At 33.9% G+C, this 14,815-nt stretch overlaps 1 protein-coding gene across 1 annotated transcript in view; it reads left to right on the forward strand.

Annotated features, from left to right (window-relative positions):
- Smurf (SMAD specific E3 ubiquitin protein ligase) overlaps positions 1 to 14,381 on the forward strand; it is a 51,842-nt gene extending 37,461 nt beyond the window's left edge. The window contains exons 4-8 of the mRNA XM_065514313.1: positions 7,434 to 7,670; positions 10,107 to 12,654; positions 12,801 to 13,000; positions 13,063 to 13,226; positions 13,298 to 14,381. Coding sequence (XP_065370385.1) covers positions 7,434 to 7,670; positions 10,107 to 12,654; positions 12,801 to 13,000; positions 13,063 to 13,226; positions 13,298 to 13,582 — 3,434 coding nt within the window. The 3' untranslated portion in view covers positions 13,583 to 14,381. The remainder of the gene's footprint in view (positions 1 to 7,433; positions 7,671 to 10,106; positions 12,655 to 12,800; positions 13,001 to 13,062; positions 13,227 to 13,297) is intronic.
- Positions 14,382 to 14,815: the final 434 nt, after the last annotated feature.

A 14,815-nucleotide genomic window follows, 5' to 3' on the forward strand; every position in this document is an offset into this window, starting at 1 on the left:
CTAAGCTGGTCCATAGGAAATTAAGCTTGTTGCATCATCCCGGCTTTGGAAGTGACAGAACTAATCTTTTTTAGGCGGTAGGTTTTTATATGGTTGGACGAGTATTAAACACGACCACGGATATATCCTGATATATTGTGCGAAACTAAACTTGTATGATGTTGTAGTTTGGATAACTATTTCGGTGGCATCCCAGAATAAACTACGGTATCAGCATGACAATATGCTCCCTGACGAGGTCAACTTTCGTATGAATACCTGTACAGTAGAGCCAAGAAAATCCCTCCCTGATTGTTCATGGAATGTTTATCCAATATATCTGTGAACATTGACTATTGTACAACTATTTCCTTAAAATATGCTTTTCTATTCAATTAGGCTACGGATGAGTGGAGTAGTCTAGTCCAGTCAGAGATTTGCCCATCCAAATACCTGTACACTGATTGAGGTACTACAAGATATACGGTTAGAACATTCGGTTTTGTACCGACAGTAAACCTGCAATTAAATGTCCCTCTGGGTCTACACGACACATCCTGATTGGTCATGTCTTGACGACACATTCTATCCTAGAGTTATTCTGACTTGCCTGGCAATAATTTGGTGGCTCTGGTCTGAAAAACGAAGACTTTGATTATTTGGTTAGTATACCGCGAATTTGGCAACATGCTCGATAGCGAAGCTTACATTGCCCGCGTATAAATATCTCATGTCGGCGTCATTGATGAGGCGGGCACTCACGGTATCGGCTATGGTTTCCGTTTAATAGGTGCGCATGCTGGGAGGTTAAATATTCATTCTAATTACTTCTGTAGAAGTTGTCATGATGAATACGAGGTAAAAACTGTGGAACTCCTCCGGATACTATTCTATTTCTTCACGACCGATTTATTGAAAGAAGTAGGACGGATTCCTTCATTCGTTCATCTGGTTGGTTCGGCACCAAGTCGAACACTGATATGTGAATGTCATTATTTGAGGGAACGGAATATGATCCTTTAAGTACAACCAAAAAAACAATCCATGGATCTAAGTGAGCTGTAGTAACTGGCTACCTTTATAACCTTACCTATATAATTGGTCTTCTGACATTGTCAAGTACTCAACTTCCCACTGGTTACAGGTATATTTCTTCTCTTTTTCCAATGGTTGGATAAAATCGGGCTCCTGTAAGTTAAACAGCGATATCAAGCAGTTCGCCCAGTTGTTTAAACATCAGCATATACGCCCCTTGTCCTCGTTTACAAAACTGCTGATTTTTCTGTTCATATGGGGGATCCTGGGTTCGTCATGTGTCGAACTACGAATGCCTATCTGTGAAAACCACCATCACTGCGGATAATTGATCAACTAGGATGATTGTTTCCTGAAACTTCCTCTCGCCTGTACATACTGGGATTTCGGAATATCATTACTTCATCACATGCTTTCGTTCAATAGTTAATAATACTGTTCCAACCAGTTCTTAATTTTGCCAGGGGATATTCATGGCCAGAAATGGCTTTCGTGACCGCCATTCGATGCAATGTTCTATGACAGGGCAATCGGTCGACGCCAGTTGATGACGTCTTGGATGTCGCAAGGTAGCAAGAAGCAACGTTATTTTCAAATCTCTCGCATTCAACGATGACCGATTCTATTCAGCGGAATACCTGAGGTATCAAGCGATTTCAACCCACTAACAACACAATAAATAGATTTAGACATGTTTTTTTGATTAGAATAATAGCTGATGATGATTCATCTTTGAAGGTTGTTTTTGTGTAGTTGCTATTTTGTTTGGTTTGCTAGTTTGGTAAGAGTCAGTCAAGAGTTTTCTTAATTGTTATTTCAATTTACAAAACAACACGTTATCTTTCTAATCTTGTATGCTTTTGATAACAAATTCTGACGTAGTATATGACAAAACTGCAAAGTTTAAACTATAATCCAAAAATAAAAAAGTGTGTTAATGATAGATATGATTTAGTTTTAGATTAACTAAACTGAAACACTCTCTTAAAGTCTTGATAGTTATCACTTAAGTTTGTTTGTGAATATAAAATTTCTTATGATATAAGTGGAGCCAAATAATGCTAAAATTTAATGGGACTCGCTTATTTCTCACTCACTATGAATGAATATTTAACCTAATTTAGCTAATAATTCATATAACAAATTCAATTTAACAACAACTTTCTTTAAATTTATTAAAGAACAATTGGATTTTATTGTTTTTTTTGTTCAAATTCAGAGTTAATAAATAGGGTCATTCATATATTATTGACTTAATAATATACTGACAACTAAAATCGCCTATTGTTTGTTTTTGTTATATTGTTCTAAAAAAATTTGTTTAACAATAATACGAAATATTTAAATTAGCAAAAACATTTTATGATTGTAAAAGGGTGTTTTTTTAAGCACCATAGAACTTACGAAATGGTTAACTGTCATACTGAGCTAACTATTTGAGATTTTCCAGCTGTTTTAGGAGACTGTCCTGAACTAGTGATTTTACATATTCTTTAGGATGACAACTAGTTATAAAACTAGCTACGTGACTAGTTAATTTAACACGTACATTGACCCTTTTGGATTATAATGAGACTGCCCGGTAGCTGGTCCAAAGTAGTAACGGATTGGATTCACATACCGGTTATACAGAGTCCAGATATCTTACTAGCTACCTAACTGGTTACTTGATCAGCTACATGTACGGGTGCTAATTGACCTAAAATAGTCAGTTAAAAAGATAGTTCCATAAACATTCCATTAATTGATTTCTTGTAACCAAACCTTCCTCCGCCAACTCTAGGTTACTTAGAGACACTAAAGTGACAATTGACTTCACGCTAGTTTTCATGGGATGTCATTCTGATAAAGTTAAGTTTAAAGTGACCACACTCTAGTTTACCTAGAGACACTTAAGTGACAATTGACTTCACGCTAGACTACATGAAATGTATAAAGTAACCAATTGATTTCTCTCTACACTACAAAGAGCACATGTTAAATGACCCAAAATATATCAATTGGAGTCTACCAAGTGGTTAGAAATTAATGACAAATACTGTCTATAAGGGATACATTGTCTGTGGCAGATTATCATGAATAAATTGATGCTTGAGCAACTCTACCAAATTATCCAAATTTACCTTCTAAATCAGTCTTCTATTTGAGGAACTTATAGACCTTGTAACTGGTCTATAAATGCGATGAGGCTCATTTTTGGCTTAACGGGTTTGTTAATAAACAAAATTGCCGCATATGGAGAGAGACCAATCCACAACAGATCCAACAGACTCCATTACATCCAGAATAAAATCAGCGTGTTGTGCGGTTTACACGCTGGTGGTATCATCGGAACTTATTTCTTCAAAAATGAAGAAATGAAGTAGCTCGGGTTACGGTCAATGGAGATCGTTACCGCACCATAACATTGATCCGGGCGAGATTGTTTTCAACAGGAGATCGCTACATGCCATACGGCGACTGCAACCATCGATGAATATAAATCAAAATTAGCTGATAACTTGATTTTGAGAAAAGGATCTGTCAATTGGCCTCCAAGGTCGTGCGATTTGACGGCTCTCGATTACTTCCAATGGGGCCTCGTGAAGTCACTAGTTTATGCTGATAAGCCAGCAACAATTGACGCCTTGGAGGCAAACATTGTTCGTGTTATTCATCACATACTGCCAGTAATGCTCAAAAAAAGTTTCCCAAAATTGGACGTCCAGAATGTGCTTCGTCGACGCGGAGGCCATATGACCAAAATCATTTTTTAGTGTTAATTAGTTCACTATGTACATTTCCACTCGGAGACATAAGGTTCATTGTAATTCCCTTTAAGAGTCAAATACAAACAAAAAGTATGTCGTTCCTTAATAGGGGACAAATAAAAAATCAAGAAGAAGAAAGGAAAAGAAAAATCCATATCTGCGTAAATAGGGAAATGTGGTTACAGATTTAAATTCACCTTATAATATCCTTTAAATAGCCAACCAATTCCCCTGATAATATCTAGTATGTTACCCTAATTATAGCCAGCAACACTCCCAAGTTCATCTAGAAATCTGTTGCCTAGTCATTTAAACGTATGACTCTATAGTATCGGGCAGCTGCACATAGTGTTCTCTAATGTGTCCAACTCCACTACATCCTCACACACCCTACATTTACCTATAAAGGCCCCAATTGAAAAGTTACCCGGTTATCACTCCTATTAGAATTCTCCTATCCAAACCAATTAGTGTTTTGGTTGCCTTTGCATCCAGTTTTGGCCAAAAGCCCTTGGTCACTTGACAATCCGTGCTACTATTCCAGGACTGGTTGGTGGAGTCACGGAATACCATGGTCCAAATCTGAGCCATGTCTGACCAATATGTTACAGTGACCTGGTATCCAACACAATCTGATTGAGTAATGTACCAATAACTCTTCAAGAGATCCCTTGCATTATCTAGAATGTATAAAATGACATTTCAAAGCCTTAAGTGCCGCCTGCTGACAGTCTACATAAATTGTCTCTAAATACCCCTCTGTGACGTACCAGAGTACATCTGGGATCCATCAGTAAAAACTGCACCCACTTCGAACATTTGATCGGATCCAATCCATGGGGAACTCTACTGGGAGTGAGACACCGAAGTTAAATGTGGAAAAAATTATCGGAGATTTCCTTGGGAATAATATCCTGGCCGATAAGGCCTGCCTCATACAATATCCTCATACCATGACCTACCCGCAATTTTTCCACTAACGAGGACTCAAATAGCCTAAGTAAGTTTCGTGCCACCACACTCTCAACATAGTTCTCAATAGCTAGTAGGTTTACGATTATATCCTAAGCCACCTGGGTGGTGCTGCATGAGCTTTGTTCTAGATCCAATTTACCAAGCTCCAGATCTTGCCAATGGAGTGCCTGAGTATTTATTTTCCATGATAATTTGCTATAAAAGGTCCCTAAATACTTGGCTCCCCCTGATAAAATCAGCTCAAAGCCGTCTAGTTTCGGCAAATTAAAACTCTCCACCCTGTATTTCCTGGTAAAGAGCATCAATTCTGTCTTCTATGGTTTTACACTCAACACGTTAGCTCTTGCCCTGGACGAGAGTTCACCAAGTGCTTCCTACATGATGTCACTAATAGTGGAGATAAACTTTTATCTAATCAGAATCACCACTCCTTGATGGTCCATGTGTTAAAAGGAAATTTTATCTAGAATCGTTTAAAAAAGTTCTTCCTAACTTTAGACTAAAATATGTAGAAAGAAGTCCACCTTGCGGTGTGCCTCTGGTAAATCGTCTTATTATCTGATCGTCCCATAGGGTAGAGTTGATAATCCTGCTATCCAGCATTGAAACTATCCATAAAATTTACTTTTTATACCCTTCACCTTCGTAAGAAGTATATATATAAATTTGTCATTCCGTTTGTAATTTCTACAAAATAATTTTCCGACCCATATATATTCTGGATCCTTATAGATAGCCATGTCCGTCTGTCAGTCTGTCTGTTGAAATCAATTTTCTGAAGACTCCAGATATCTTCGGGATCCAAATCTTCAATAATTCTGTCAGACATGCTTTCGAGAAGTTTCCTATTTAAAATAAGCAAAATCGGTCCACAAATGGCTGAGATATGAGGAAAAAACCAGGACAACCTCGATTTGTTAACTATTTTTGACCTATATCTGGATTACTAAGTCATTAATATAGACAATAATGATAGATATTTTAAAGATAAATATTTCAAAGACCTTTGCAGCGACGTATATAAGACCATAGTAAGTTGGACCTACAATGGGTCAAAATCGGAAAAAATATTTTTTAACCCGATTTTTTTTTTCACAAAAAAAAAAATTAATAAAAAACATTTTTTTTAAATTTAAAAAAAAAAAATTTAAATAATTCGAAAAAAAAAAATTTTACAAAAAATTAAAAAAAACTAATTTGGAAAAAATAAATTTTGTTTACCTAAAAATATTTAAAAATTGTATTTTGAAATATAATTTGGTGAAGGGCATATAAGATTCGGCATAGCCGAATATAGTTCTCTTACTTGTTTGTCTTATTTTTATAATTTCAAATTCCATCGGGCTTGAAAAAACACTCTTTATATTTTATAAATAACTTTATATTGCAGTTGCCTATATTGCGTGTTCTTTAGAATAAAAAACAAACCAATTTAATGTAATTTATTTTTTGTTTTTGCACACAACTACTAAATAATAATTGTAATAATAATAATGTTAATATATTCAGTATTATTGTTATTGTTTTTAAGTTATTGTTGCAAATATTTTTGTTTTTTTATATTCATTGTAATTATAAATAATTAACTAGTAGATTTATTCATTTTAAATAATATTTTTTATTAAAATTATTACTTAGTTGTTTAATGGCTTTTGTTATTGCGGTCCTTTTGTATTCTCTCTAACTTTCTTTCTCGCTCTCTCTCTCTTGCTAAGTGGTTTTTCTCTTTCTCTACCAGGCAGGTCTGGCATTTGGATTAAATGGTGGATTTGATATGATGGGTATTTTTGGTCCGTTGTTTGAATTTGGCCGGCGACTTCTATCCACAAATGGTGAGGCTGAGGCTAATTGTGTTGTTAAAGCCATCAAAGCCATTAAAACGAAAAAGAAGAACTTTTTTCCATTCATTTTTCTTGCGATTATTAAGAATTCGTGTTAATTTCTTTAAAGAATTTCTAGAGACTGTTATTAAACTGCTATTTGTCTTGAGTTTTTATATGAAACATATAACAGCAAATTTGTATTGCCTGATCTTAAGGTGATTTACCCTAAGCTTTAGAACTGATAAGGATTTGCATTAAAAAGTACCGATTTTTAAAGGGGATTTTTTCTTTATTCTTAAGAAGCTTCACCTCTTTGCAGGGTTAAATAAATATTTAAGCTGTGTTTATTGTTTTTTTTTTTTTTTTTTTTTGTTATTTACCAAGAAAACATAAACATTTTAATTTTAAATTGTTTTATTTTTAACTAAAATTTATTTTAAAGTCTAAAATAAATATTAAAACAAACTTCAATAACTTTTTCTTGTTTCTAATAAAATATTTATGTAGTTTTACTTTTATTTGTTTTTATATTTTTTCCACTCTTTACATTTTTATTTTTTCTTTTATTTCAATTATATTTTTCTAACGAGGATCTATTAAAATTTCATCACGCTTGGGAAAACCAGGATGTTGCATATGTTTCGTTTGATGTGCCAACGTTTTGGGATTTTTCCATACAAATAAAATTATTATAAGAAAAGAAAAAACAAATTTGATGATATAATTCAAACACACGAGCATGTTGTAAGATGTAAAGCTTAACTTGAAATAAAACTACATATGATTTTATTGTAACAATTTACTATTTAAAATTTAAATAAACAATTTTAATTTGATTTCAATTTCAATATATTTTTTTTTATCATTTTAGGCCTTCCTGACCCTTTTGCAAAGGTTCAAGTTGATGGCACCGGTCAGGTTTATTCGACGGAAATTAGTAAATCCACCTTAGATCCAAAATGGAATGCCCATTACGATTTATTTTTGGGACGCAACGATTCCATAACGATAACCGTTTGGAATCAAAGGAAAATACACAAGGGCAGTGGATTTTTGGGCTGTGTGCGTATACCGCCCGAGACCATACAACGTTTGAAAGGAGCTGGATGTAAGTATAGAAAAAAATATAAATTTGTTTTTAAGAAAAATTAAAAATTCAAGATAATATTAATTATTTATGAATTTTTTAATTTTCAAACCTAACTTTTAATTTTGGAAAATTGTATACATTTTTAAAATACTTATCTTTAAAAACACTATCAAAAATATAAAATTCTTAAATTTTCCTTCAAAATATCTATGTTCGAAAATCTTAAATCATTGAAAATACTAGAAAATATAAACTTTTATTAGATATTTATAATCAGTAATTAAAACTAAACATTTTGGCATACTTTTCGAATTTTCGAAATTAACTTCGAATTTTCGAACATTGTCCAAAAAGTAAAAATTTCGAATACAGTTTTACTTACAATAACAAAAATACATTTTTTTCAATTTTTCTGCAAAATATCTATGTTCGAATATCTCAAATAAGTAAAAATACTAGAAAATCTTAATTTTTATTCGATATTTATAAACAGTAATTAAAACTAAACATTTTGGCATACTTTTCGAATTTTCGGAATTAACTTCGAATTTTCGAACATTAATCAAAATGTGCAAATTTTCCAAAAATAATGACATAAATATCCACATAGTTAATTTCTTTAAAAATTTCTATCAATAATAAGAAAATTTTGAATTTTCCTTAAAAATTTCTATGTTCGAAAATCTTAAATAAGTGAACATACTAGCAAATATAAACTTTTATTAGATATTTATAATCAGCAGGGAAACCAAAATATGCAAATGCATGTTTTTTCTGGTGAGTCTAATGGGCACATGGATAAGATATTTACACGTTTCAGAACTATTTAAGAATTTTGGCATCGATTTGTTAGTGCATATTTTTGCATATTTTGCCCTTAAATGCATATTTTTGCATATATTTGTTTTAGGAGCATATTTATGTCATATTTTTGCGTTTTAGAGCATATTTTACTGTTTAATAGCATATTTTGACTTTATCAAAAACAAATTTTGTCTTACTTATTTTCGCTGTTGTGTTACAGGTTTTTACTTCCTTTGTTTAAAATTCAAAATTGAAAAATATATTTGTTTTAATATAAAATAAGCACTATTTTAATAATAGCGCCATCTAAATATCAAATATTAATTCTAATTCAAACTCAACCGTTCTAAGTGTTAAAGAAATATTATCTTTTAAATTCGCTCCATAACATCAATTGATGTCGAAAGAATATTTTCTATGATAAAAATGTTTTCAGATCCAATAGACAACGATTTTTATTTGAAAATTTAAGTCAACATTTTGTAATTACAATAATAATCTTAATTGAAGAAGTGACTTTATATTTATATAAAATATCATCAAAAAATACCTCTCGAGGACTTTTCATAACTTAAGTTCCTATTGTTTTTATGTTGTATTTATTTTTTGATATACTTTTTAGTTCTTGTTATTTTTGTTTATTTTATGTTACTTTACCTTTTTAGAAATGAATTGCATTGATTTTTTTAAATAAAAGTATACTCTTTGGTTAACAATTATGTAAAAGTTTGTTTTTTAAGAGCATATTTTTAAATTTTAAGAGCATATTTTAAAGTTTTTACTGCATATTTAAAGCGCTTAAAACGCTTTTTTTAGAGCATATTTCGGGTTTCCCTGATAATCAGCAATTAAAACTAAACATTTTGGCATACTTTTCGAATTTTCGAAATTAACTTCGAATTTTCGAACATTAACCAAAAAGTGCAAATTATCCAAAATAATGACATAAATATCCACATAGTTAATTTCTTTAAAAATTTCTGTCAAAAATAAGAATATTTTGAATTTTCCTTACAAATTTCTATGTTCGAAAATCTTAAATAAGTGAACATACTAGAAAATATAAACTTTTATTAGATATTTATAATCAGTAATTAAAACTAAACATTTTGGCTCAAATTTCGAATTTTCGAAATTAACTTCGAATTTTCGAACATTGCCAAAAAAGTACAAATTTTGAATATTGCTTTAATAATAATAACAAAAAAATAAAACTTTTTGATTTTGCTTCAAAATTTCTATGTTCGAAAATCATAATTCAATGAAAATATTAGAAAATAGGAATTTATTTATGTTTTTTTTTAATTTGTGGCAGAAATTAAACGATTTGGTATATAAACAATATTCGAACTCCTTTCCTATTTGTTTTTGAACTCAACTTTTCTATAGAAAATTTCCGATCGCATTTCGAATTATATTCAGCCCAATTATGAATAAAAATTCCCCGGGAGATTTTTCCCTTTTCCCATTTTTTTCCTATTCAATTTCAGTGGGAAAAAACTCCCGTGAAATTTTTTTATTCATAATTTTGCTGATAGAAAATGTTTGATCGCTTTTCGAACAAAAATATTTCAAATTACGATCTCAAAATTTTTATAAAATATTCCTGAATTTCTTAATCCTAATTTTTATTCCCGTTTTCTCTTTCAGTCCAACGCCTTGATTTGGGTAAATTTGCCCCGGACGATGATGAAATGGTGCGTGGCCAAATAATTATTGCTTTTCTGTCGAAAGATGGTCCCTGCAGTGGTAATCCTTTGGCTATTGTCGGCCCTGGTGGTGATGTTAGGGGCCCTTCCGAAGATGACTCCTCGGAGGACAGTCTGCCCGAGGGCTGGGAAGAACGACGCACGGGCAATGGTCGAGTTTACTATGTAAATCATACAACAAAAACCACACAATGGGATCGTCCCAGTAAGCATAACAATCACCACAGCCATCAGCATCATCAACAGCAGCCAATAACACAGCATCATCGTTCTACCACACAGAATGGTACAGCGAATGCAACAACACATCATCCAGCCGGACCAACACGTTCAACTACTTGCACCAATTTATTAAACGGCCACAGTAGCAGAAGCGGGAGAGATAACGATGAACGGCGACACTCTACGGAAATACTATCGACCCCCAATAACACATCAGCAGTTAGTTTGGGCAAAGAGAACTGTAGTCCCACTAGAGTGGAACAACAGGCAAAAGACACTAGTAATACACCCGTGGCTTCAACGCCCAACAATAGGAAAACAAATCGCTCAAACACATCACCCACAACAGCCAACAGTTCGGCGACCAATGGTGGGGGAGTTGTTGCTACAGAAGGCTCAACGGTGACAGCTCCACAAACACCCAGGCATCAACATCAAATTAGTGGTGATAATCATGTTAGCAAAACACCAAAGCATGCCACACCAGCTCCAACAGCATTGACCAACGGCCATCATATACACAATGAAACAGCAACTACAACCACACCTCAGCGTATACAAACTGCCCAAAATCTAACAAATGGTAATGCCAACACCAACAGCAGCACTTGTAATGGCAGTCCTCAGTCTGCCCAGCCACAATCGGCGGGCACATGGAATGCCAACGATGGTGACACTTCAAATAATTCAACACGACATAGTCCCACAACAAATGGTAACAATGGCACAGCCAATAGCAGCATTACAATAACAATAACAACAGCAGGAGTAACAGGGTCAGGTACAACGGTACAAAGTCCCAATGCCAACTCTGCCAACACAACATCTAATAACACGCAACAGGCCACACCTACCAGCTCTAGCAACAATCATGGCAGCAGTTCGCAACGTGAAAGAGTTAGCGCTGAGTCCTCGAGAGGAGAAACACGTTCGCAATCGGGCACGCCTACATCAGCCTCTACTTCTAATGCGGCTGGTGCTCAGCGTTCTCAAAGACGTTCCTCGCGCTCGTCGGAGGAGTCAGGCAGGCGTAGGGGATCCCGAAGTGCTCGTTCCAACAATAGCAATGCGCACAGATATCCAGGCCCGCCACCAGGCGGCCCCGTCAATCAAGCAGCCAGACCATTTATGGATTTGCCACCGGGCTATGAAATGCGTATTACACAACAAGGTCAGGTGTATTTCTATCACATACCCACAGCAATCTCCACCTGGCATGATCCTAGAATACCTAGAGATTTTCATCCAGAAAATTTAACTCTAGATGCTATAGGTCCACTACCCAGTGGCTGGGAGCAAAGAAAAACGGCCTCGGGTAGAGTGTATTTTGTGGATCACAACAATAGAACCACACAGTTTACAGATCCACGGCTCAATGGCAATATTTTGCAGTTAATACGTAGAGGGGCAGTGCCACCCCCAACTGGCAGTAGTAGTGGGGGAGGTGGCAGTAATGCCAATACATCTACCACCGGTAGTAGTAGCAATGCTGGAGTGGCCAATAATACAAGTGGTGGTGGTGGTGGTGTGGGTTCAGGTAATGGCAGTATTATACAACATTTATCACCAGCTTCCTCGCATCCTTTGGCGGGCACTGGCATCTCGGCCAATACGCCCACCTCGAACTCCTCCTCCTCCTCCCACACACCACATCGTTCGACGGCTGGCAATAACACCAACATCATACCCACAGAAGGTCGTGCCGTACCCGCCGATCTACCACAGGGTCTACTAGAGGGTGCCGACCTGCTACCCAAATACCGACGAGACCTAGTTGGCAAACTACGAGCTTTACGCACCGAACTGCAAGCCTTGCAGCCTCAATCCGGCCACTGCCGTCTCGAGGTCTCACGTAGCGAAATCTTCGAGGAGAGTTATAGACTGATCATGAAAATGCGTCCCAAGGATATGCGTAAACGACTGATGGTTAAATTCAAGGGCGAGGAGGGTCTCGACTATGGCGGCGTTGCACGCGAATGGTTGCATCTGTTGTCGCGCGAAATGCTCAATCCCCAGTATGGTCTGTTCCAGTACAGTCGTGACGATCACTATACGCTGCAAATAAATCCCGATTCCGGTGTGAATCCCGATCATTTGTCATATTTTCATTTTGTCGGCCGTACTCTGGGCATAGCGGTATTTCATGGTCATTGTTTGGATGGCGGCTTCACAACACCATTCTACAAGCAATTGCTCAATAAACCAATAACTTTAAGTGATATAGAAGGTGTTGATCCGGAGCTGCATAGAAGTTTAACATGGATGTTGTGAGTATTTTGATTCGGTTTTAGCTAAGACATAAGATTTCTAAAGAAAGTTTAGAAAAGATGCAGATTTCTCCAACCAAGTTTTTAAGTTTTCTATAGAAAATTTCTTTGTTTCTTACTCATGTTTTATTTTTTTTTTCTTCCAGAGAAAACAATATAACAAATGTTATAGAGTCTACATTTAGTGTAGAAAACAATAGTTTTGGTGCTTTAGTTGTACATGAACTTAAACCATCGGGCGCTTCCATACCAGTAACCGAAGATAATAAACGGGAATATGTTAAGCTGTATGTAAATTATAGATTTATGCGGGGTATTGAACAACAATTTTTAGCATTACAAAAAGGTAAAATTGTAAGAAAATAAGAAAATTAAAACAAATTAATTAATAAGGTTCTTAAAAAACAGGCTTTTGTGAATTGATACCGAATCATTTGTTGAGACCATTTGATGAACGCGAATTGGAATTGGTTATTGGCGGCATATCCAGTATTGATGTCAATGATTGGCGCAACAATACCAGACTGAAACACTGTACACCCGAGACACAACAAGTTATATGGTTTTGGCAGGTAAGTGAAGAATTTTTTTTAAAAAAAAAATTAAAACAATTTTGTTTATTTTTGTTTTTTTTTCTTTATAGGTGGTGGAATCCTATACTTCTGAAATGCGTGCCAGACTTTTGCAATTTGTTACCGGCTCTTCGCGTGTTCCTTTGCAAGGTTTTCGTGCTTTACAGGGCTCCACGGGCGCTGTAGGACCACGTTTATTTACCATACACTTAACCCAAGATGTTCCCCTACAAAATCTACCCAAAGCTCATACATGTTTTAATCGTATTGATTTGCCACCCTACGACAGCTACCAGCTGTTGTATGATAAACTAACACAAGCCGTGGAAGAAACTTGTGGATTTGCCGTGGAATAAATTAATAACTTAAATAAAACATTTAAGAAAATAAAAAAGAAAGAAAAAAAAACAAAACAGATAAAGTAAAATGTGATGAAAGTATATACATATACATAAATAATAAATAAATAAATATTAAAGCAAAATATTATTATAATAAAACGACGAACAAAAGTAATAAGAAAACAAAAAACAAAACTTGAGACCAGGATATTGAAACTTAAATTATATTAAGGTTATTCTTTCCTTAGCTCTGCAACACACTTCCCCACTACTAACTACACTTCTCAAACCAATCATACCATTATACAATAATGTTGACCACAATTTATTTGTTATATCTATCTGTACACATATATTATTTGCTGCATATAAAATAAGTTTAAAAAACTCTTCTATGTTTTAACTTATACTAGGTTTAGCTATGTTTCATTCATACCCACTTTGCTCTCATAATCCCCACATAAACCCATTAAACTATATATAAATATAATATTAAATTAAAGAAAATAATTAAAAATTTATACATAAAATACTTACCATACTTACAATATACTACATATATTTAAATGAGCAATAGTTTTCTAAGAAGTATAAAATTCATTTACAGTTTTATGTTTAAAAACTGTTTATTTTTGTTTTAGTTTTTTTTATTTTTCAAGTTTTTTTATTAAAAAAAATTATTGTTTTATCTTTTGTTTGCTTTGATAAGAAGTGGTCTAAACACAATTACACATCAACACTGTAAAGTTAATATTTAATGTATAATGTATAAAAAAAACCCAAGAAAGATTGATATAAATGTATTTATACAAAATTGTACGTTTCTTTTGTTTGTTTATTTTATTTTCTAAAGAATTAGGCAAAATTTAAGCGAAAACTTTACACAGAAAAAGTGTAAAATTACACAAAAAAGTGTAAAAAGTTCTTGAAGAATACACAGGAAGATTTTCTATAAATAAAAACTTTACACAAAATGATTGGCCTCCTTAAAAACGAATTAATTTGAAGATTTCTTCTCCTCAACTCAATTTTAATGAAATAAATTATATATCAAATAATTTACTTAATAAAAATTTGTTTTTTTATTAACAAATACATATTTAAAATAAAGTGAAGTTTTTTTCACCAAAACCTAGTTTTTTTTCCCCAACAATAAATAAATATTAACCTCATTTTTGGCAAAAACTCCTGTAGATCAAAATTTGCTTTAAAAGTATAACAAATTATAATTAAGTGTAAAAAAACAAT

The sequence above is a fragment of the Calliphora vicina genome, chromosome 5, assembly GCF_958450345.1.
Source record: "Calliphora vicina chromosome 5, idCalVici1.1, whole genome shotgun sequence".
NCBI classification, from domain to species: domain Eukaryota; kingdom Metazoa; phylum Arthropoda; class Insecta; order Diptera; family Calliphoridae; genus Calliphora; species Calliphora vicina.